At 45.1% G+C, this 22,381-nt stretch overlaps 1 protein-coding gene across 43 annotated transcripts in view; it reads left to right on the forward strand.

Annotated features, from left to right (window-relative positions):
- The window catches only part of PPFIBP2 (PPFIA binding protein 2), a 147,587-nt gene that overhangs the window by 83,277 nt on the left and 41,929 nt on the right, over positions 1-22,381 (forward strand). For 22 of the 43 annotated variants that reach the window (XM_070490971.1, XM_070490973.1, XM_070490972.1 and 19 more), the window contains 2 exons: positions 5,274-5,405; positions 18,705-18,797. In XM_070490971.1, the coding sequence (XP_070347072.1) occupies positions 5,274-5,405; positions 18,705-18,797 (225 nt within the window). Of the gene's footprint in view, positions 1-5,273; positions 5,406-14,704; positions 14,888-18,704; positions 18,798-22,381 lie in introns of all 43 variants that reach the window. The other 21 variants (XR_011495869.1, XR_011495870.1, XM_070490964.1 and 18 more) reach the window with 1 other exon arrangement.

A 22,381-nucleotide genomic window follows, 5' to 3' on the forward strand; every position in this document is an offset into this window, starting at 1 on the left:
TTGCCTTGGTGCTCCAGACAAATAGGCTGGATCCAGAGATAACTCCAGTCTTGGTGATGAGAGCTAGGCATCCAAGAATGCTTTTCTTAAGGGTAGACAGAATAAAGGAAGCCAGCAAAGGAGATGGAAAACAAAAAAGAAAGGTCTGGAAAACCGAAAGGCAAGATGGGGTGGCAAGGAGTAGCTTATACTGGTGAGTGGATGAAGGGTGAGTCGGTTGAGAGCTGAGAAGTGTAAGTTGCATCTGAATGTTTGGACTTTGGTCCCTAGAGCTATTTCTGTGCCCTGCCTGGTGAAGTTAGAAGCTGGATTGCAGACATACAGATGTCTTGTTGAGAAGTGACAGGAAGGTAAGGAAGAAGAGGCACCAGGGTTCAATTGTTCCATCTGGAGCTTGGCTGTGGAGGGGAAAGGAGGGGATAGAGAGAGCCAGCATTCACACACACGATGCGCAGAGCATGCAGTTGCCTAGTGAGAGCACAGAGAGTTGACGGTGGTCATTTGAGGCGTAGGCAAAGTCAGGAGGGAAGGTTCTTTAGGATGTCAGAAATTTGATCATGTTTATAGCCTGAGGTATGGGAGCTGATGGTGAGGGAGAGATTAAATGCCTGTCAGAGTGGATGATTAATGGTCCTCCCCTGAAGCAGCACAGACTCGGTGGGAACTTCCTCAAAGGCAGGACAGAGGTGAGGGAAAGCCTAGGACCATGTGAGTAAGCGTCATTGAGTTACCAGTTAGTGGGAGAAACAGGACCAGAACTCAGAGAACAAAGCCAAACGCTAATGGTTAACCAGGGAGGTAACCTGAGGTTTCATCAAGCTGTGTGAGGATGGCGTGAAGAGTCTAGAGACAGAAATGGTCAACAACAGGAAGGTGAGTCAGATGGGGCAATTCAGGAGCAAACTCTAGAATCACTGTGTTCTCTAACGTATGCTTTTTATGTGCAACCTGGAAACTTACTGGGCTAGGCAATGGGCTAGGCAATATGCTAGGCAACAGTTCTTAAAGGGGAAAGAACCTGACAGAGAAGGTGGCCATGTGCAGTTGTGCCAGACTGACCTTGGGAAGGAGACGTGGGCTTGCTTTCTCTCGGATGTGGATTTCAGAGATATTAATGAGAGACAATTCCGGAAAACTATGAAATAGAAAGGATATAATTTCAAGTAATGGTCAGATGATTTAAAGAAATCTTTTCAGTAAATCGGTGAGGTTATTTGAGGAGAGCAGAGGGATAGGGTGGCATTTAAGACTTGAGGAGTATGGAAAAGATTTGGAACAATCTCTGAAAGGAACCAGCCAGAGATGGATGCAAGTTTTGCCAGGCGGTATTAGAAGATCAGCTGTAACTAGATAGCGTAAATTTGTATGGAAACCAATTGGCATCATTAAGTGACTTTTACCAGCAATTCTCGGGCCATGGGGAGTAGAAACATAGGGAAAAGACTGAGGTTTGGCATGGATTGGGCTCTGGTAAAACAAATGCACTTTAGGTCTAGGGCAGGGATGAGTTGGATGAGGGATTTTCTGGTGCAGATATGATACAATTGAAATGACTAACCTCGAGGTATTGAGTGGATAAGGAGGCAAATATTGCTTAAAGGAAGTTGATAAACTAGGAAAATAGGGGTTTATTAAGTAACTAGTGACCACAGAAGAAAAAATTAAAGATTATTTGAGTGAGTAAACGGGACAGTTGAAAAGTGAGAGGATTGTGGCCAGAGGAGAGAATTTGAGTGGAAGATTTTAGAAGAGCAAATGCATTCTGGATAAAGATGAGGGCCACGTTATGGCCATTCTGTGAAGAAGCTGAAATGAAGTAGAAGCAAAGCCTGTTGGTGGTGAGGTCAAGAAACATGAAGCCAGAGTGGATACTGAGTGAAACATTGATTAACAAGGATGTTGAAGCTACTGAGGAGATGGAATGCACCCAAAATAAGAAGAGAATCTGTTGACCAAAAGACAAAAGCCTCAAGGAAAGTGGGAGACTGTCTTGGGTTCTGGATATTCGGGGAGAGTGTGATATAACTGAATGAGGAGGGCAGACGCAGACGATCAATAGGGACAAATAATGGTCTGGATGCAATCTTGAAACAGGGAGAAAGGTGTTCTGTAGTAAGTTGTTGTTGGAGTAAGTTGGGTTGTTGGAGCAGAGTGATCTCCACTTGAGATGACTGAGAAGGATGTGTTGTATCATTCAAAAGTCAAAATTCAGTTTATGCTGGAAGTAGAAGGAGCAGTTGAGAATGTAGGGTAGTTAAATCCCACTAGGACACATATGATAGAGGTTACAGTACATAATACTGGCTGGAGGCCATGCCAGGCCTGGGGATGGGAAAGTAGAACTGGACTGGGGTAATCTTGTTGATGGCTGGTTTTGAGTTCAGGGAGTAGGACAGTACTTATTAATGAGAAGGATGAGGAGTAATGATAATGAAATGAAAGGCACATGCTAATAGATATAAGCTAGGAGAAAGTACGTAAAAGTTTTGTTATCGGTGGACTATATGAAATTAAGCTTAAAACTTTGGTGTGTCCAACTGGAATGTCCACTTGGAATATTAGTGTAACCAACTGGAACCCTGGCATGACCAATTGGAATGGCTATTGGAACTTTAGTGCAACCAAGTAGAATATTATCCTGGTCAGCTGCAAGATGGTGTGATCAATTATAGCCCAGCAGTTAAAGCAGCTAGAGGGGTTTTGGCAATAGTGGAAGTTGAGTAGATTCTTAGCTTTCAGGAGGGATAGATTCTGAGGCTTTTTTGAACCCCATGAAGGCAGTGACTTAAATGCTGGTCTGTAGACAAACTGCATGAATATTGTCTTAAGATACTCAGGCACTCAACAGGGGCTGTGTTTTTGACTGTCATATCCCTAGGCCTTGGCATCTGGTAGATATTTAAAACGTATTTGTTGAATAAATGATTGAAGTCTCATGCAAGCATATCTTCTCAGTTCTCAGTACTCCAAAGCAATTGTTATTATCTCATGGACCTTGATTTGTAGAATTGCTCCTTTTTCCCTTTGCACTGGTGGCTGGGAAGCTCGCATACACATTGTAGTCTATCTCTAGCTGTGTATAGAACTTTAGGGTGTGAGTTTTATACCAACTGAACTTTGGCTTCAACTTCTTTTCCTACCTGCTTTAGTTTTTATGATTTGTTTTTTAACTTGAATTGTCTATTTTGCAAACTGCCTCCTCAGATCATTTTTGGAACAAAGCAGGTAGATGAAAGGATGGAGAGATAAACATAAAATGAAGTGGTGGAGGCAGAGAGGAAGGTGGGGAAGAGGAAGAAGGCGGTGGGAATGAGTGGGTGGTATCAGGGATTATATCTTAAGATACTCAAGACCCAGAAATTATCTTCTTCACCCAAGGAAGAACCTTTTAGGGTCTTTTATAATCTGCATAGCCTTAGGACCAGGCCCTAGTAGATAGTATGTGCTCAACAGAATCTTGATCATTTGAGTGGCTATTTCCTGGGCCCAGTGAGTATTTGTTCATTGGCTTTTCTTGGCGTGTATTTTTGATTACCCTTAAAGTTGGGACTTCTTCCTCTGTTTGGAAAACAATGTGATGCATTAGACAGAAATGAGTTTTGGAATCAAACAAAGCTTGGTTTGAAAACTAACTCTGCTGTTGACTGACATGTGTCCGTGGCCAAGACAGGCTAATCTCTGTGTCTGTTTCCTCATTTGTAAAATCGAGAAGAACTATTTCCTATCAAATCACTGAGTGGGTTTATTGACAGGATATAGGTAAAATACCCCACAGTGTCTGGCACTGAGGAGGCGCTCGGTGAATTGATGTCCTCCCCTCTCCATTATATTGGACACACTTATCTGGCTGACTCCTCGTGACCAAGTAGCCCACGGTTCTGGCTGGCAATGCTGCTGCCTCTGCTCTTTATGCCAGCTTCAAGTCTGCCTGGCCCAGGAAGAGCTGTCCTCCTCAGCCCAGTGCTCAGTGAGCTCATTTTGCTGAACTGGTGACTTCTAGATACTCATCCCCTCAGATTAGCAGATGGACGGTGTGTGGCCTGGATTTCTGAGGTACTGAGGGTCTTTGGCCTGGGGAATCATGTATTCCAAGTTAAAATCTCTGTCCTACTTGGTTTGGTTTATGATCTGAAGACTGCTCAGAATATGTGAAATCACAGCTATTGGGTCAGAATGTTGAGATCACCACTCTTGTGCTAGGGTTGGGTTGCCCAAGATGGTACAAAATGTTCAGACCGTGGCAGGATATTGTATCTTTTCTGTCTGCTCATTTGCCTGATTACTCTCCCAGTTGCCATATTATAGTCTCTTTGCTAGGACCTGTGTATCCAGTGTCTACCATGTGTCAGGATTTTGGAGCTCATGGAACATTGCCTTTTGCCAATGGAGAAATGTTGCCCCTGGACTTTGGGAAATGCTCCTGGTTTCTGAGGTCTTTCATAATTCCTGGTAGCTCTGAGCAGGTGTTTTGCCTTTCACCTTTATTTTTTGTCTAAGTGTATATATTAATGGCAGGTTGTGGTCTACTACTGTTCAAGTGGTGGCAGGACTACTAATGACCTCTCCTGGTCTGTCCTCACAGTAAGGAAAGAATAATTTCTTGCTTACATCCCATAGTGTCCGGGAAAGATCCATATCACATAAACAGAATTCTAATATAATCATTCAGTAAATACTCATTGCATATCTACTGTATGCTGCAGCTCCCTTCTGGGTTCATTGCAGTGAGGTCTTACACTGGGATGTGTTGAAGACTGGGCTGAGCACTGATTGAGCCCAGGAGGTGATATGGAAATTTTGGTTTTGAAAAATATATTGTTAACATAACATGTAATATAAGATATATATTATGTTATGTTAACATAATATGCTGTTAACATAAGCTTGTTTTTTTGTTTGTTCTGGTGGAGAGCACCTGCTGCTTTGCCTTAAAAATAGAGATGGAGAAATTTAGCTCTTTGAGTAGACCCTTCCATTTTTCTCTGCTAGGAAATAAAGAATAAAGGTTTCTATGGACAAATGTGTTTTTTGAGAAATGTAGCTCCCATTGTCTCTCAGAGCACAGTGGATAGTAGCAGGGGCTGTGCTACCCATGAGTGACCCAGTATCAGCCCAGGCCTGTCCCTAATAGACTTGTGGCTCATATGCAGCAATCTCAACTCTGTGTTGTCCAACACACAACTTAGAGATTGCCTTATGCTGTGTGGCTGGAGCTAGCCTTGTCCTTGTTGCCATGGAGGTTTATGACTTTGATATCTGTTTTTTGCTTGCAGGAGCTGCTAAGTCGTACATCTCTTGAGACCCAGAAGCTTGATCTGATGACTGAAGTGTCTGAGCTGAAGCTCAAGCTAGTTGGCATGGAGAAGGAACAGAGAGAGCAGGAGGAGAAGCAGAGAAAGGCAGAGGTGAGTGTGATGTACCAAATTCTCCAGGGACCCATACTATCCTAAGCTCAGACCAGGCGACACTCCCCTAATGTGGACGCGGGCCATCTGGTCAACGCTAAGCCTGGCAACTGCTGGGTGCCAGAAACATGTAGTAGAGACGCAATGATCTGTTAATACCAAGTTATCAGGTTTTGCTGTGGCTGCAGATTTCAGCAATACCCAAACCACCCAGTTTTGGCTCTAAAGCTTTATCCTTCCTCAAGCTGCTGACAAGGATAGAAAGAGAAGCAGTAGTGGGGGAAGCATCAGACAAGATGTGGAGGGACACAAGATGTCTTCCGTGAGAGCCAAGATAAGGACGGTGTACTTGGATGAAGTCAGCTGCCCAACAGGCCACTGTCACTATATCCAAGGAGTTTGGAGACATTCTTTGATATGCATTTCGTTGACCCAGATGGAACCCTTAGATGATGTGTTTCTTTTCTCCTGATAGGCCATATGGTTGAGCCCATGCACAGGCCTTCTCTAAGAGAATGTTTTCCTATATCGTTTTTGTTTTCAGGTTCCATATGCCCTTCCATCTGTCTAGAGCATGCCAGACTTCTTTTTTGGATAAATATTTGGATGAATTTTAGGCTCAGAGGTCCCTTATTTGAGAGAGAACTCCCTGCTTTAACCTTAGATAGCCACCTTCCGTGTGCCTCTACCTACAAGTCCCTGTATTCGCACCTGGCCATGTGAGATGTGGAAAGAAGATAGGCTTTAGGGTGACAAACAGCTTTGCTCAATTATTGACCTAACTGCTTAATAGCTCTTTGAACTTCAACAAGTTAGCTACTTAATCTCTTTGGACTTCAATTTCTTTCTCTATAAAATGGGTAACTGTGTGGTAGAGTCCAAATAAAATTCAAAAGTTAAGTCCCTATCATAGTATCTGCATTTAGTAGGTACTTGGTTTATCTTCATTCCCTTCCTCCGTTTAGGCATCTTCAAAATCTAAAGATGGGTATTGTTTCTTTCTATTAAGTGCTAACGTTGTGTACTGAAACCTATCATATTTCTGTGTTTACTGGGTAAACACTGGTGATTGAGGCATTTTTAATGTGTAGGCCATCTGCCTTGCATTACTTTTGAGAACATGTTCATTAGTGAGAAGTATCGTTGCCAAAAGAAAGTATCTCCATTAAACAGAGGACAATATCATCTAGTTATTTAGAGTTCAGGCTCTTGAATCAGATTTCCTGGCTGTAATCCAAGCTCAGCTACCCAGTAGCTTTGTGATCTTAGGCAAGTAATTTAACCTCCCAGACCTCTGTTTCTTCTTCTGTAAAATGGAGATAGTAATACTTTCTTGTTAAGCATGCTGGAAATGGAAATGTAGACTTACATACATTATTTGCATATAGCAAAGGTCATGCAGACTGAAAACTTATCTGTGTGAAGTGTTAGTTGAATAGACTCTACTTATTAAATGTTGAGAAAGAAGCAATTGAATTTTCTCCAGGTTTAGAGTTACTTTACCAATGTTTTAAGATGTGTGATTACATGTGAACATACATTAAGGCTTTGTGGGCAGAATTCAGTAAACTCTGAGAAGGCTTAAAGTGATAGTGACAACACAAAACCACTTAAATTAAAAGAAAAAAGGAGCGAGGGTTATTAGATCACACAACTTGAATAATCCAGGATTTTGAAAGTCCAGTATTACTAGATCCAGGTGACCTCACGATGTCATTAGAAATCAGCCTCAGTGTATCACTTGGTTCTGTTTTAGACTTATTCTCAGGAAGGTTCTCCCCTTTGGTGACAGAGATGGCCATTAGCTTTAGATTTTACCAGCCTGGCAACCCTTGCAGAGAGATAGAGGTTCTCTTTCTCAAAGATTCCAGAAAAATCCCCAGGGTTGTGTCTGATTGGGCCAATTTGGGTCATGTGCCTGGTTCTGAATCAGTCACTATAGGGAGCATGGACCACACATGGGGGTGTGTGAGTGTGAAAGTCAATCCATCTGTGGAAGAGAGCAGCGTTAGTACCAAGCTGGGGCAGCTCAGTTTCTTTCTAGGAAAGATGAGAAGGAAGGACAGCTCCCACTTCTGGGCCAAGTATAGCTAAAGCAGTCATTTTGCTGTTTGCTTTATTTCTGTCTTTTCTGAAGGATTGTTTTTCAATCTGAGTTTTTGGTTTTTGTTTTCCATTAGGCTGTTCATGCATGAGGCAACATGGACCCTGAGCTGCTAGCCTCAGTCCTACCAGATAACAGCCCTTCCCAGTTGCTAATACAAACATTAGGTTTCCATGCAGAGGAATGTTTTAGGCTGTTCAAACCTGTGATAATCAGTGAACAGCCACATGACCTGAAACAAATTTCTCATGCTTGTAATTGAACATAATCTTTGCTGGTATGCCCAGAACCTCCACCACCGTTTGTAACTATCTGGAGCAGCAGAGGCTTAAAACCACGCAGAGTGCTGCTTAAGCTGCACTTTTGTCACGTGCACAGAGATGTTTATTTTGAGGGAGACATTTAGCTAGCTAAGGTCACTAGAGGTTGTAGCTCCATGGATAAAGGGAATGCTGCCTCTACACTGCTCCTGGTTTTTCTAGTGAATGTGTTTAGCCTGAGGCCTGATTCCTTGTGGTTTGGAAAAGGCAGGACCTGTTTTGGTTTTTTTTTAAGGTAGGCAAATCTGAAATAAACTTCCTCCGTGTAGCTCAGGCTTTATCCTCAAATTCCATTTTATGTTTCAATAAAAAAAGGATGCTGTTAAGAGCATGCCGACTGCTCTTTCTGTCTGGTTCTGATCTCAGGCTAAGCCAATCTCCTGCTGCTTGTTCTAAGTTGTAGAAGTGATTATGGATGGTTGTCTATAAACCTGAGGACTTTAACGTGCAGATTTCTTGTCAAATAGAGACAATCCTGACAGCCAGCCTTGCTCAGGAGTCAGTTAGTGGCACCCAAATGAGATATGGTGAATACTGGATTTCCTATTTACCTTTCTCTCGTGAGCGTTTTGCAGTGGTTCTGGGTCATTTCAGGGGACCCAAGAGTGGTTCACTTAGGTTTACTACTGAAAAGCAGGACTGCAGAAGAGTGACTGACATGGAAAGTAAATACCAGAATTAGGAGGATAGAACGTGAAAGAAAGAGATCCAGAGGCAAAGGAAAACTTCTGAGTGGTGTGCCATATCAAAGGTGTGTCCCTAGGAGGGCTCTTCCTTGGTGAAGGGAGTCTGGCTTCCCTGAGCGCCGGGAATGCAGCAAAGCCTGTGACAGGATCCCTTTGTGAGATCCAAAGGGTTCTGCACGCACGCACGTAGCACCAGAGCAGCCTGTAAAGAGAGAGCAACGATCCAGCATGTGCTGGGAAGTGAAGTCAGCCTAATTGATCAGGGAAATACACAAACATGAAGAGAACCAGAAAGAATCTTTAGGATTTTCTGGTAGAAAATGTCTTAGAGCTCGGGTAGTGTTATCATCCCTTCTTTCTTCCAATTGTTAGGGAAGAATTGGAAGGGAGAGATTCTGATTTCTGAACTGGGGCGACCAGAACGATAAACTTGGAGTACAGACCAAGGGCTGGAAAGATTGTATTTGCTCAGAGGAGAGCTGGCCTGACAAGGGGAGTTTTTATATTTTGTGTTCTTATTTTATTTTATTTATTCATTTTTATTAGCATAGGAAGTATACTTCAACAATTCAAAGATCAAGAGTTCTAAAAGGTGTGTACAGCAGAGGCTCCTTCCACGCCTGTCCCCCAGCCAGCAATCGAATGTTATCAGTTTTTGTATCCTTCTAGAGGTATCTTATGCACGGACAAGCAAATTTTATGTGGAGACACATGCACGTGCGTGCGCACACACACACACATAAGTATTCTTTCCCCCATTTTTGCACAAATGCACACTATTCTAGACCTTTTCTTTTTTTCAACTTAGCAGTCTTGGAATTTGTTTCATACCAATTACATTAAAAAAGCCTCCTCATTTGTATTTATGTCTGCGTATTATTCCACTCTCTGACTATGCCCTTATTTAACCAGTCCTCTTTTGATGGGCATTTAAGTTGTTTCCAAGTGTTTACTATTACAAATAATGCTGCCTGAATAATCTTGTACATGTGTGAGGATATTGAAGTGGAATTGATGGATCAAGGGTACATGCACTTGAAATTTTGATAGATATTTCCAAATTGTCCTATGGAATATAGAGGTTATAGTCTCACCCGCAATGTGTAAGAGTGCAAGGACAGTGTCAAACTGAGCATGAAGGAAGAGGGAGAGAAAGAACTAAGTAAAATTGTGAACAATTTTAACAGGTATGTGGGGTGGGAAAGACTGTGACTATGGGAGATGCCCAGAAGTTTCACATAGCAAAGAACCATAAAAAAGAACTTTGAAGGTCGGCAAAACAGGAGTAATAAACAAAGCAGGCTGAGATTACAACACAGAACGGCAATTAGAACTTCATAAATGTCACCTGGACTTCATGGTGTGGCACCCAAGAATGGAACACAGCTGCAAAAGGCTCTGCCCATAAGAGAAACAGCCCTGTTAAGAGGGGAGATGGGCTAGCCCTGGAGAAAAAGAATTACAAAAGTAAGTTGAAATGCTGAGCCTGAGGATAGACAGACTGGAAAATACCATCACCACATGTATAGGGAGAATTAGAGGAGAGTGTCCCCGAAATGTTGGGATGCACCACATAGTCACACTGAGCAGAGGAGGAAAATAGATGAGCTCCTGATACAGGTCCCCAGATTGACTGGGGCAGACAAGGGGCAGCAAGAGAGGGGAGCAGCAATTTGGATAGCTCCTAAAAATCTCCCCCACCCCACTCCCCACTTGTTATAGCTTCTAGCGAGAGGGTAGAGAAAGAAACTGAGAAAAATGCCACTGTAGCTCTAATGTTGAAGCAAAGGGAGAAACTGGTTTATGAAGTAAAAGTGATGGGTCCCTTGAAGAGGGTGGTTATTGTTGTTTGAGAGTTCATGAAAGTGAGGGAGGGGAGAGTTCATAGACATGCACTGTAGACTTTGGTAAATCATGACTTTGAAAGTTCAGAAATAAAATAGAAGATGACTCATGAATATTGAACTATACTTAACAATATAAGTCTGACTGTACAGTTTCACGAATAATACCAGTAAAAAGGAAGAGCTTAGAGGTACCTTGAGAGAAACTAGTTTTCAAAGGGGCTTGTACAAAAGATAGAAAGAACAAATAAAAATGCACCTGCATGAACAGCATCAGGAAGGGCAAACCCCAAACAAAAGGACACACTAAGGACAATAGAAAGACTTTTTAAAAAAGTTACGTTCTCAATAAGAAGATCAAAGAAAGAATGGGCTCAATTCCACTGATGCCTCTGATGGGCGCAAAGAAGTTAGGACAGCAGTCTCCAAACTGCTTGCTGTAAGTGAATTTTAATGAATCAGGAAAATTCTAGCAAGTGAGTTGCTAGAAAACTGGAAAGTGAACCATTTTCTTCTTTTTTTTTTTTTTTTTCCAGAATGGGAAAGAAAGATGGATTCTATAATATTTAGTCTGTTGAGTTTGGGGTCAGCCCTGTGATGGTTTGTGAGAAGCAGGAAGGCAAAGTAGGGATCCGTGTCCATTAAGAGTGAGTTATGTCATGTTGACCTCATTGGTTTGGCCAGGAACACATCTCGTCATGGTAGACTGGTAAACCTGCACTTTAGTGAGGCATTGTAAAAATGTTGCTTGGATAGTCTTGTGGATAAGATGGAGGAATATAGGATGAATGCTAAAATAGGTATATCGGTACCTAAATGATAAAGAATAGTTCCTAAGGACTAACTCTAGGAAGATTTTTTTGTAGAAGGCAGCAGTAATCTGCTCTTAGCCCTCCTGCCTGTTTAGCATAGTTAGTCCCTAATTTGGATGCTGATATAGAAGGCCTTGACGTTGTGATAACAGGAAGCCAAAGAAAAACTATATGGATCAGTTGACATTGGAATGGATAGAAACCTACACAGACTGGAGTGATACATAGGAGATCAGAAAGAGTGAAAGAGCGATCAGAAGAACCTGAGTAGTGCAAAATTGCTGAAGGTGAGGAATGAAACACTTCCAGAAGCAGCCAAGCAGCTTGCGGACAGAGAACTTACCTGTGATTTGGCCAGGGGCGGGGCACAGAGGAGGAATGGTACCCTCGTGTGGTGGAGACAGAGCTTTCTTCCTGGAGATCGAGGGCAGGGAACGAGGTGGTGAACATCAGGGATGGCAGGTCTAGACTCTTCATTTGAGAGGTTTAAGGATGGAGGGAACAAAGAAGGGAGAGGGCAGTGAAGTTCTAGAAACTTATATAGAAGAGAAGAGCAGGCCTGAAGACAGGCAGGGCCAGTGGGCTTGGAGAGACTAGAGATTCTGGAAAAGAGCAACCAATAAGAGCATGCCAGGGCTGTGCGGAGAGGCTGGGCTTTTGTTGTCAGTGATCAACGTCACATAGGCCTTAACTGTGCCCCGTGACCTTCAGATGTTTTCTGTGGTTCTTCCAGTTTCTTTTATTTCTTATGAAGCAAACACTTGATGGCAAAAGGAGAAGCAGTACAGGAAAGTGAACTCACATTATGGGATGCCTCCTGTGTGCCAGGCACCCCACCAGGGGCTTTACCTGAGTCTCGCTTGATTTAATCCTCCCAAGAACCCTGTGAGGTAGTGAGACCCTCATTCTACTAATTTGAAAATCAAGTTTGAAAAAGTTTCATAATTTGTCCAAGGTCACATACGAAAAATTGAAGGACTGGAATGAAACCCAGCAGCTGGACGAGTCTGAAGCCTATGCGCTTTTCCCTGTATCATGCTGTCGCCCATTATAGCTTAGATGCCTCTAACAGGCCGTCTCCCTCTTTGGGGAGATGATGGTCAGTTGTTACCTTGAGGAATTGCTTTTGACTCCATCCTTGATTAATCCACCGTCCTTTTGCCCCAGGTTCTTGGTTGGAAGGTTAGATGTAAAAAAAAAAATTACCTTTGTTCTAATTGACTTCCAGCCTAGGCTGCATCCTCCCCTCCCCTTCATATTGCTTTTCTCCACCCCTAACTTTCCTCTTTTCATGTCTTACCATCAGTCATGGCTCACAGTCACTATTCTAAATCTGTACCTGCTTTTGCCTCACTGGTGTGTCATTTTCCCAGGCAACCTTGTCTCTTCCCTTACATAGAAGATCAAGCCCATTAGGGAGGATCTCCCTCAACTTCCTGTTTCTCATCTAGAAACCTACCTGGACCGCAGTTTGCTTTCACTTCTGTGCTTAGCTGATCCCTCCACCTGAGGCTGCTGATTCCAGCTCTCTCCTCCCTCTTTAATTCCTTCTTCTCCAGCTTCTCAGTCCTCGTCAGTATTCCTAGGGACCTACTTGCTAAACAATTAAAGCACTAAAAGACTTTGAGTCTTCTCAGAAGAAAAAGCATGAACAAACTAAATGTAGTTGGTCTTTTTCTCATGTGGCATCCCCCAGTGATGGCCAAGTCCAGGAGCAGCAGAGATAGAGCTAGGCTGTGACTCCTAGTGCCTGGGGCCAGTCAGGCAGGAACCCTTTACCCTTGTCAGCATCTGAGCTAAGCCAGCCAGGGATTCACAACCCAGAGGGACACAGCAAAGGCCAAGTCAGAGCCCAGGGTCTGTACTGGGACTGCTGGTGAGAACCCAGAGGACCGGTATGGTCCCAGTCCATTGGTCAGTGTCCCATCAGGGTTCAGGACCAGGAGCAGTGCAGCTGGGTGAAGATCTGAGGTCCAGGGCACTTACTCAGGCTCACAAGAATCACCTTGATTTCTCAAACCAATCCTCTGGTCTCAGTAGAGAAATACCTTGTTAGCAGATGACCCTGGGGGAAGACAACCTGGGGCTGTCTGTGGGCTAACTCAAGTGAGCCAGCTCAAGGGGAGAGTGGCTGAAAGGCCAGGGACCTGCTAATGACAGCAATGACTGCATCGCGGCTATCCCACTCTGAATGGTGTCACCAGAAAGGAGAGCAGACTGGCATGCGGGCCTTATCCCAGTGCCCTTTTAGCCCCAAGCTGCCATGCAGACTCTCAATTTCCCTTCTACATTGGAAAAGGAGGTTCACAAAACATCAAGACATGGGGTAGGACCTTTTCTTCTTTTAGACAGCACTGTCACTATTGGGGGTAGAAAACCTCTTTCTAGCATGCCTGGGTGGTTCCCATGGTACCAGTGGGCAGACCTCTCAGTCTCAGATGCAGGGCTTAGAGTATCAGTAAAGGTGGGCAGGGAGGGGCTAAAGAGTTTAATTGGCTGCCACCCCACCCAGCCATGGCTCTGTTCTGCTCTATTGCCAACTGCCCCCTTAAAGTCATATCACTGCCGCACAGGCTGCCCATGGTCTTCCCCAGCCTCTGAGGTTCCTTGCTGCCATGAGTAGCACCATCATGTACCCTGTTACCCAGGCCCATGACTCTTCATCTCCTTTATTCCCACACCCAGGCAGGGGGTCTAGAATGTGCCTACTTGACATCACTTAGACTCACCCCCTCCCTTCCTCTTGACCCAGGCGGAATGTCACTCACTGCTCCCTGAGAGCACTGTGGTATTCTTGGCTGTAGCACTTCCACCTTGTTGTGGTTATTTGTGTGTCTCTCCTCACTCACCAGTGAAAGCCATTGGGTCTCTGCAGAGGGACACTAAGTGTCTATGGAGTAGACAAAGGAAAGCCCAGTAGAGCTGCTAGTGAAAGGAACTCAGAATTGAGGAAGTATGAATTCCAAGAGTTGCAGTTATTTTTCAAAGTTGCCATAAAAGGTCAAAATGTTCTTGAGGCTACAAAGAAGTCAGGTTTGGAGGGGGAAGTGAAGGAGTCAGGTTTGTTATAGGGTGTGAGGGAGAGTTTGGGGTTGGGGATATATTAGCATGCATGAGCGTGGTGTATGTCACCTGTGCGTGGGTGTTGACATGTTTAGGGTGGAGTTGGCATGTGTAGCGTGGGCGTATGTGTAGAGGGGATGTGTCCATCTGTGCACCCATCTCTGCTATTGCTAGACTCCATGCCTCAGAGATTGACATGAGGGACGATCCCCCAGGATGGCATAAAGGAGCTGCTGGGGGTTTGTTCAAACTACAAGACAGGCCTATGGATGGGGCAGGCCTCAGGAAAAATGCCATGGCTTTTGTTTCCTGTGAAGAAACCAGGTGGTCATGGACAGTGACTGTGGGGTGCCACCTGTCGCTCATTCTCTGCACACTTCCTCCCCTCCATGCTACTCTCCTAAGGAGTTCTGTGTCGGAGAGCTGACTGACCCTGAATGCTTTTTTTCTCCTTTCTCTCCTTCCTACAGTCGGTTCTGAATGTGATCAGTGAGCTGCAGGAGCAGATGTGTAGGCTGCAGCTGGACATCCACAGGCAGATTCAAGAGCGCTTCTTACTCAGTAGGGACAACCCTGAGGAGGTGGTGGCCGGTGATGGTGCGGCCGAGCCCCAGCCCTGCAGCCAGGACAATGCCTGTGGGGAGGGGTCACCTGTAGGAGCCACACTTAAGTATATCAGAGCATGTGTGTGGGGCATTTAACTGGTGGAGGGGCTGGGGTTTCTCCTAACCAGAACAGAGTGCCGTGGCTTAACATGGATCTGTTGTTACCTCTGGGCACAGCTTGGGACTCACCCTCTCAGGACGTGAGCTGAGCTCTCTGACCCTCACGAGCCAAGTCTGAGCAAATAAGGCCAACACTCGGACAGGCGGCAGCTCTCATCTCACTCTGGGCTGGGAGTGAGGTTGTCAGGTGCCCTGAGTGATGGGCATTTATACAAAAGGAAGCCTCAGAATTCCCCATCCTATGTACAATTCAGACACTGATTCTTCTCCCTGAGCTGGGAGATTAAATGAAGTTTCATGTCATGTGATTTTTTTTTTAAAGAAAAAAATAGCATCATGAAAGAATTCTTTCAAATTTATTTTTAAAGAGGTTTATTTCTGGTGAGAAAATAGAACACAAGTTTCCATTTGCTGTGACAATTAAGTCATCTTCTGAATTTCCATGAAAAATTCCCCTACATAAACATACTAGAGGGATTTCATGACCTCTGGGCCTTGTGGGCTATATCTGACTAGGATTCTGGACTTGTCCCCTCACACTGGTGTGACTGGGTCCTGTGTGACCTGGTTGAGGCCTGGTGATGGTAGCTACACAGACATGAGCCTGCGCCTCCAAGGCCCGCCATCAAAAAGGACTTAGAAGCCCAAGGGAAGGTCAATGTCATGGTAGCCATGAGCACTGCAGAGGGTCTGCCTTGGTTCTGTCGGAAGTTACCATGATCCAAACTCAACTATAGAACATGTTGAAGATCTCTACCCAGACTTAGGCATTAGGGGAGGGGCTCAGTGGGGAAAATTTCTGTCGACGTTAAAGGATAAGGGGAATAAGTGAGAGTCAAGATGTAAGCTTAGATTTGGATAGGAAACTCCTGAGGGGGTGCTGGAGTGTGCCCCATGTTGAGTGGGGTAACCTAGAAAGACTGCTAAAAGTGAAAATTTACACCAGTTTTTAGAGCTGATGATGGACAACAAACAGCTTAGGAGGAGAACGTGCCAAAGAGGTCACAAGACCCTGGAGATCGTCAGGCTCTGTGTCCCCATAGTGGCAGCCCCTTGGGCAATAACCTGCACATTTCCGGTCCTGCCCTCAGCAGACCTGGCGCTCCCTTAGGCAGGGCCAGAAATGTTCTCAGAAAGTGATCTTGGATCTGCTGCAGGTCACAACAGGCCTTAGAGTCTAATGCTGCGGATCTTGGATGCAATAACCTTAGCTTAGAAGACATTTTTTTTTTTTTAAAGATTTTATTTTTTCTCCCCAAAGCTCCCCGGTACATAGTTCTATATTCTTTGTTGTGGGTCCTTCTAGTTGTGGCATGTGGGATGCTGCCTCAGCGTGGTTTGATGAGCAGTGCCATGTCTGCGCCCAGGATTCGAACCAACGAAACACTGGGCCGCCTGCAGCAGAGCAAGCGAACTTAACTACTCGGCCACGGGGCCAGCCCCTAGAAGACATTTTTTTAAAAGGGCATCAACAAATACTGACCTCAGCTGTAAGAAAATATTAATATATCACCTTACAAAATTCAGTTGTAAGCAACGTAACTTCCTGGTGGATTGTCTCAGAATGCAAAGACTCCAGGCATGTTAAATGATGACCTGAATTTCATGTGTGCATTCATCAAGAAATAATGCAGACCTACTAGCTAGAAGTTAGCAAAACGGACTTGGAGTTAGCAAAACTCCTCATGGAATTTACAATATAGGAGGAGAACTAGCCACTGGCAGTCATACTAGTTAACGTTTAATTGCAAATGATGTAGGAGATACACAGGATGCCACGAGAGAGTATAGCAGGGGAGCTTGATGGAGTGTGGAGGTGGGGATAGCTTTGCTCAGGGGAGGCCTGAAGGATGGGCAGGAATAAACCTGCAGATGGTTCCAGACAGAGGGAGTGGCAAGTGTAAAGGCCTAAAAAGTATGCGGTGTGGCTCGAGCATAACCAGGGGGAGAGAGTAATACAAGAGGCAGGCACTGGGGCCGGCCTCGTGGCCTAGCGGTTAAGTGCGCACGTTCCGCTTCTCGGCGGCCTGGGGTTCACTAGTTCGGATCCCAGGTGCGGACATGGCACCGCTCGGCATGCCATGCTGTGGTAGGCATCCCACATATAAAGTAGAGGAAGATGGGCATGGACGTTAGCTCAGGGCCAGGCTTCCTCAGCAAAAAGAGGAGGATTGGCAGCAGTTAGCTCAGGGCTAATCTTCCTCAAAAAAAAAAAAAAAAAAAAGAGGCAGGCAGGGCCTGAGTCAGCCCAGGCTGTGTTGGTCCTGAGTTCAAGTTTATGAGCTTTGAGGAGCAGGGAAGTGCTGGGATCAGATCTGTGTTTTAATTGTATTGTCCCCTGGATGCAGTGGTTGTCAGTGGATTCAAAAAGGGCAAGACGATAAAGGAGCATCCAATGAAGAGACCATCCAGGCTATCAACACTAACTGCTAGATCAGAGAAGTGGTGGTAGAGTTGGAGAGAAATGGAGATTCAAGTTATTTCCTTGGAGGTAGAATTAACAAGGCTTGGGGATGAATTGTGTATGTAGGGGAAAGAGAAGGAGATGTCAGCGGTGGATCCCAGGTTTCTGGCACAGGTGATGAGGCGGATGGAGATGCCACTTAGTGGAACAGGGATGTCTAAGAAGGGGAATTAAGAGTTGCACTGGCCATGACAGTTGTGAGATGCCTATGTGCCATCCACGTGGAGATCTTAAGTAGGGAGTTTGTTATATGAGTCTAGAGTTCAGAAAGTCTATGGAAGTAATCACTTTTATGCTAATTCTTTTCTGGTAGGAACCAGTTAACAAGACCAATTGTCCATTAAAGGAATCTTGGTTTGGGACAAGGGTGCTTAGTGGTTTTGTCTTTACTGAAGGGGTGGTTTAGAAAGCAGGGGCCCTGGAGTCAGAAGAAATGGGCCTGAATTCCAGCTCCACCCTGGGCAAGTTGTTTAAATATCACTTCCCAACTCAGCAACCTTCAGTGCTCCCTACCGTCCAAAGAATGGCAGCAGAACTCCTGATGTTCTCCTCTAAAAGCCTTTTCAGTAGGGCCCCTCTTCCTCCCAGCCGCATATCCCACCACATGCCATTCATCCTCTGATCCAGCCCGACAGCCTATTCCCTTTGGCCCCTGCCTCTGCCATCTCCCTGGATGCCTGCTCCCTCCCTCCTTACTTCAAACCAACCCCCTCCCCTGAATGGAACTCCCAGACTGGCCTCTGTATTTGATACTTGGCATTTCTTCCCTTCCTGTTTTCTTTCTTTCCTGCTGGCTGTCACTTCCTCTCTGAAGCTTTCCAGGATCATGGACCCTCTTTAGGTTCCTTGACCCCCAGCACAGAGAGATGCTCCCAACTAGCCTCTTCTGCTGCTTTGTAAGAAACTGCTTCCTTTCAGCATCTCTGTTCCTCTAGATCCCAAGTCTTGTCTGTCCTGCCCCCTACACATATGTGCATGATTTGGGCACACCCTGCAGAGGAGGCAGATGTCAGAGATGGGCGGGCAGAACAGGTTCTAAAAATAAGAAAAAGTTTTCTCTTTCTTATGTCTGAAACTCCCTGGCTTTGTTTTTTAACGGCCACACAGCTTTTCCTGAAATGAGAACCATGTTTCAAGATTTGTGCTGCATTGTGGAGCGTGATGTGGTTGCTCCCGCCTCTGGCATCTTCTGTGCTGCATGAGCTTAACCAGGGCTGTAGATCCAGGGAATGTGCTGCTCTTTAACCATCAGAACTTCGTTTTTCTCTCTCATCCCTGTAGGAGTTACTGCAAGAGCTCAGGCACCTCAAAATCAAGGTGGAAGAGTTGGAAAATGAACGGAATCAGTATGAGTGGAAGCTGAAGGCCACTAAGGTAAAAATCTGTTCTGTTGTTTACGGAGCGGTGTTGATGTCCGTTGGGGAGAGTCTGTGATCAAGCTCTGGGTTTGCAGTAGCCTAAGCTTGAGAATTGCAAATTGACCCTACTGCGTGCACTCGCAACAGTGGGCAGATGGTGCAGCAGACAGATTTGATCCAGGAGGGCTCTTCTCATGGGGAAAGCCCGTGAGATTATGTGCTGCTGAAGTAACCGAGTGTCTTTCCTCTTGCTGTGTCCCATGGCACCACCAGGCCCATGTTGGGCCAAGAAGGGGCTCTGTGAGTGAGTGCTGAGTCCTAAGGCAGAAGAATGCCAGTGTTATATTGGCTGCATCATTTTACATTTAGCAGTCCCTCTAATAATCCATTTTTAAAAATACGCATGCTTTATTTTTAGCAATGAATGTATTTCTAAAAAATGATATATATTTTGAATATTTTTTAACCAAATCATGTTTTCTGTGGAACTGGGGAGCTTGCTATTTAAAGGATGCCAGCGATAAATTCTTTTGTGCAATAAATATCTTCCCTCCCTCCTTTGTTTCTTTCTTCATTTCCTCTAATAGATGAGATGATTCAGCCCACACATTTATTGTTTTGGCCAGAACATTGTATTTAAAAGTGTCAAATTAGCTGTCACTTAAGCTTTAGAGAATTTCACATTAAAATAGAGTTAGGCTGCCCTGGGGGGTGGGGTGGGGTCGGGAGAAGTAGGGTGGGGAAGGAAGCTCTAACAATCCTGGAGCAGCATTTCAGCTTGAGGGAGCCTGGGCAGGGCTGCCTCTGGGTGGGGTGCACACCTGCCATTTCACTAAGGTCTCTGCAGCGCCACCCATGGGTGCTACCTGGTGGCCCCTGTAGGCATTTTCATTTTCGCTTCTTAGAGGTTTTTTTTTTAATTTTTTTTTAAATTTTTTTTTAAAAGATTTTATTTTTTCCTTTTTCTCCCCAAAGCTCCCCGGTACATAGTTGTATATTTTTTGTTGTGGGTCCTTCTAGCTGTGGCATGTGGGACGCTGCCTCAGTGTGGCTCGATGAGCAGTGCCATGTCCGCGCCCAGGATCCGAACCAACGAAACACCGGGCCGCCTGCAGCGGAGCACACGAACTTAACCGCTCAGCCACGGGGCCAGCCCCTCATTTTCGCTTCTTAGAGTTTTTAAAAATACTTCTTATTGGAGTTTTATTAACTTCTAGTTTGTACTTTTAGTTTTATTTTTTCTGCAAGTTATTGTTTTTATAATCATAAAAAGTTAATACTCATTATAGAGAATTTTTAAACCATAAAAATATTAAAGGAATAAAAATCACTCATATACCACCCAGGAGCTACCACTATTAATATTTCCTTCCAGGCATTTCATTGAGGCGGGTGGGGGGTGGGTCAGTCTCTCTCACTCCCTCTCTCTCTCTTAATTTCCAGTGTTGATAATTTATATACAGTTTTAAATCACACTACTAAAAGAAAATTCTGAACATGATGTTTATATCTATATAATATTACATAAATATAAAATAATTTTCTTAACCATTTTACAGATGAGGAAACTGAGGCACAGAGCAGTTAAGTAACTTTCCCAAGGTCTTACAGCCAGTCAGCACCAATCGTAGGCAATCCAAACACATTTATCCACAGCCCCGTTTTTGTTTACCTGTACCCTTATACATTCTATGCTTCACAGTCACCATTAGGAGCACTGTTTCCCTCACATAGCTCAGAACCTTCTATCAGAGTGCTCCACTCAAGCGAGTCCTGTCTTGGTGAAACCCCTGAAGTTTAACATACACCTTCTCCTATAAAAGCAAACAACTCTTTTCTTTTTAAATCACCTAAGCTCTTTGCCTTGGCATGTAGATCTTCGAGATATGGCGGGTTATTTAATAACCGCCAGGTGTGGAGCACCTCCTATGTGCCAGAGTGTATCAACCCCTTTGCACACATCTTCCCATTTGATGCATAAAACTACCTAGCAAGGCTTATTGGTTTATTATCCTCATTTTACTGGTAAGGAAACTGAGGCTCAGAGTGGCCCTGGTGAGATTCAGATCTGGATCTGTGTCATTCTAAAACTCATGATTTTTTTCCCCCACCTCATCCTGATTCCCTGCAGTAAAAACCTGTACTGTTTGAAAGTTCTTTAGTTTTCTGTGTAAAGCTTCTGGGTCCCTAAAGGTGGCTGATCTTCTGGTGCAGCGACAGTGGGTTGTGGTCCCTGGGTTTAATGAGGCCCAGCAGCCAGAGTGCCCACCTCTGCCTGACACCAGTCTCCATGTCTTTGTCTCAGATCTCTTGCCACCCAGCCCTAGCCTCAGTGGCCTTGGCAGTTGCACACATTGCCCTCATGGTCAGGTAGAGAGCCTCTGGGCTGTGGTGGATTTCCCAGCTATGGGGACAGCTCCCACTCTAAGGATAACAGAACACCTGTCATTTCTGGCCTGTTCTGTGGAAATTGGCACACACAAGGTTGGGCCTTGCCACTTGGCCTGTAGGATTTTAAATAGATGACCTCACCCAGAGGCAGGCCTGGGAGAAGAGAGACCTCATCATGCCATGCTCTGTGCTCCGCCTCCGTAGGCCTGCATCACTGGCATCCACTGCGGATGAGCATCAGGCATCCAGGCTCCTAACAGAGACCAGCTCTCACCCTGTCTGCAAAGAAAGGGAGAAATGGGTGTGGAAGGTGCAAGAAAGTTTAAGAGAATATCTTCCAAGAATAGTCTGGCCCTTGTAGAAATGAAAGGCATTTGGATTGAGAGTCCCAAGGCCAAGCACCTCAGAAGCCACTGACGCCATTAATCGTCAGCCCATGGGCACTGAGGCCCAGAGTGAGCTATGAAAAGCTGCTGCATGCCTACGAGTCTCAGCAAGCAATTTGGCACAGCTGGGCTTGGCGCTCTTGCCTTTGTGGGTGGAAACCAGGGCAGAGAGGCAGTGGCTCACAGGGAACTTTGGAGTAAGGAAACCCCACCCCTTGCCATCTTTTTTTTCTTTACGTGGTCATTTCTGTTCCATTTTGGGGGATGTCAGGGAAAGTTTATTCAGAAACCCTCGAGGTGGGCTCAGGGAGCCCAAGCCCTATAAGAGTGGCTGTCATCTGAGCTCTGAACTCAGATGCAGAAGGGGTAGGGTGAGTGGAGCCCTGGCTTTGGAGCAGGCGGGTTTGCATCCTGGCCTGGGCACTGAAAGGGTCTGTGACTTGGACTTGAGTCCTGCACCACTCCTGTTTTCTCCCCGGTGACATGCAGGGATGTTGCTTCCTCCCATAGTTTCCTATGAGGATTGAGGTTTGATGCAAGAAAGCAGTGAGCACAGGGGCCGATGGAGAGTGGGTGCTCCGTCAATGTGTCCTAAAACTGAATGCAAGGCCTGTTTGGTGGAGGAGCCAACAGCAGGGCCTGTGCTCATTTGCTTACTTGGAGTTGTTCAGAGATTAACTCGGGCCTCAGTGGGAAAGGACAAGCCCGTTGCATAACCCTGAGAGATGAAGGAGAGACAAGATTGGGCTACCACACGGGGAGGGGGTTGACTGGCTGGGGGTCAGTTCTCACCCCCTTTCTTAGTCTGCTTTGTTGCTCAGAG

Source organism: Equus asinus, chromosome 20, assembly GCF_041296235.1.
Source record: "Equus asinus isolate D_3611 breed Donkey chromosome 20, EquAss-T2T_v2, whole genome shotgun sequence".
NCBI classification, from domain to species: domain Eukaryota; kingdom Metazoa; phylum Chordata; class Mammalia; order Perissodactyla; family Equidae; genus Equus; species Equus asinus.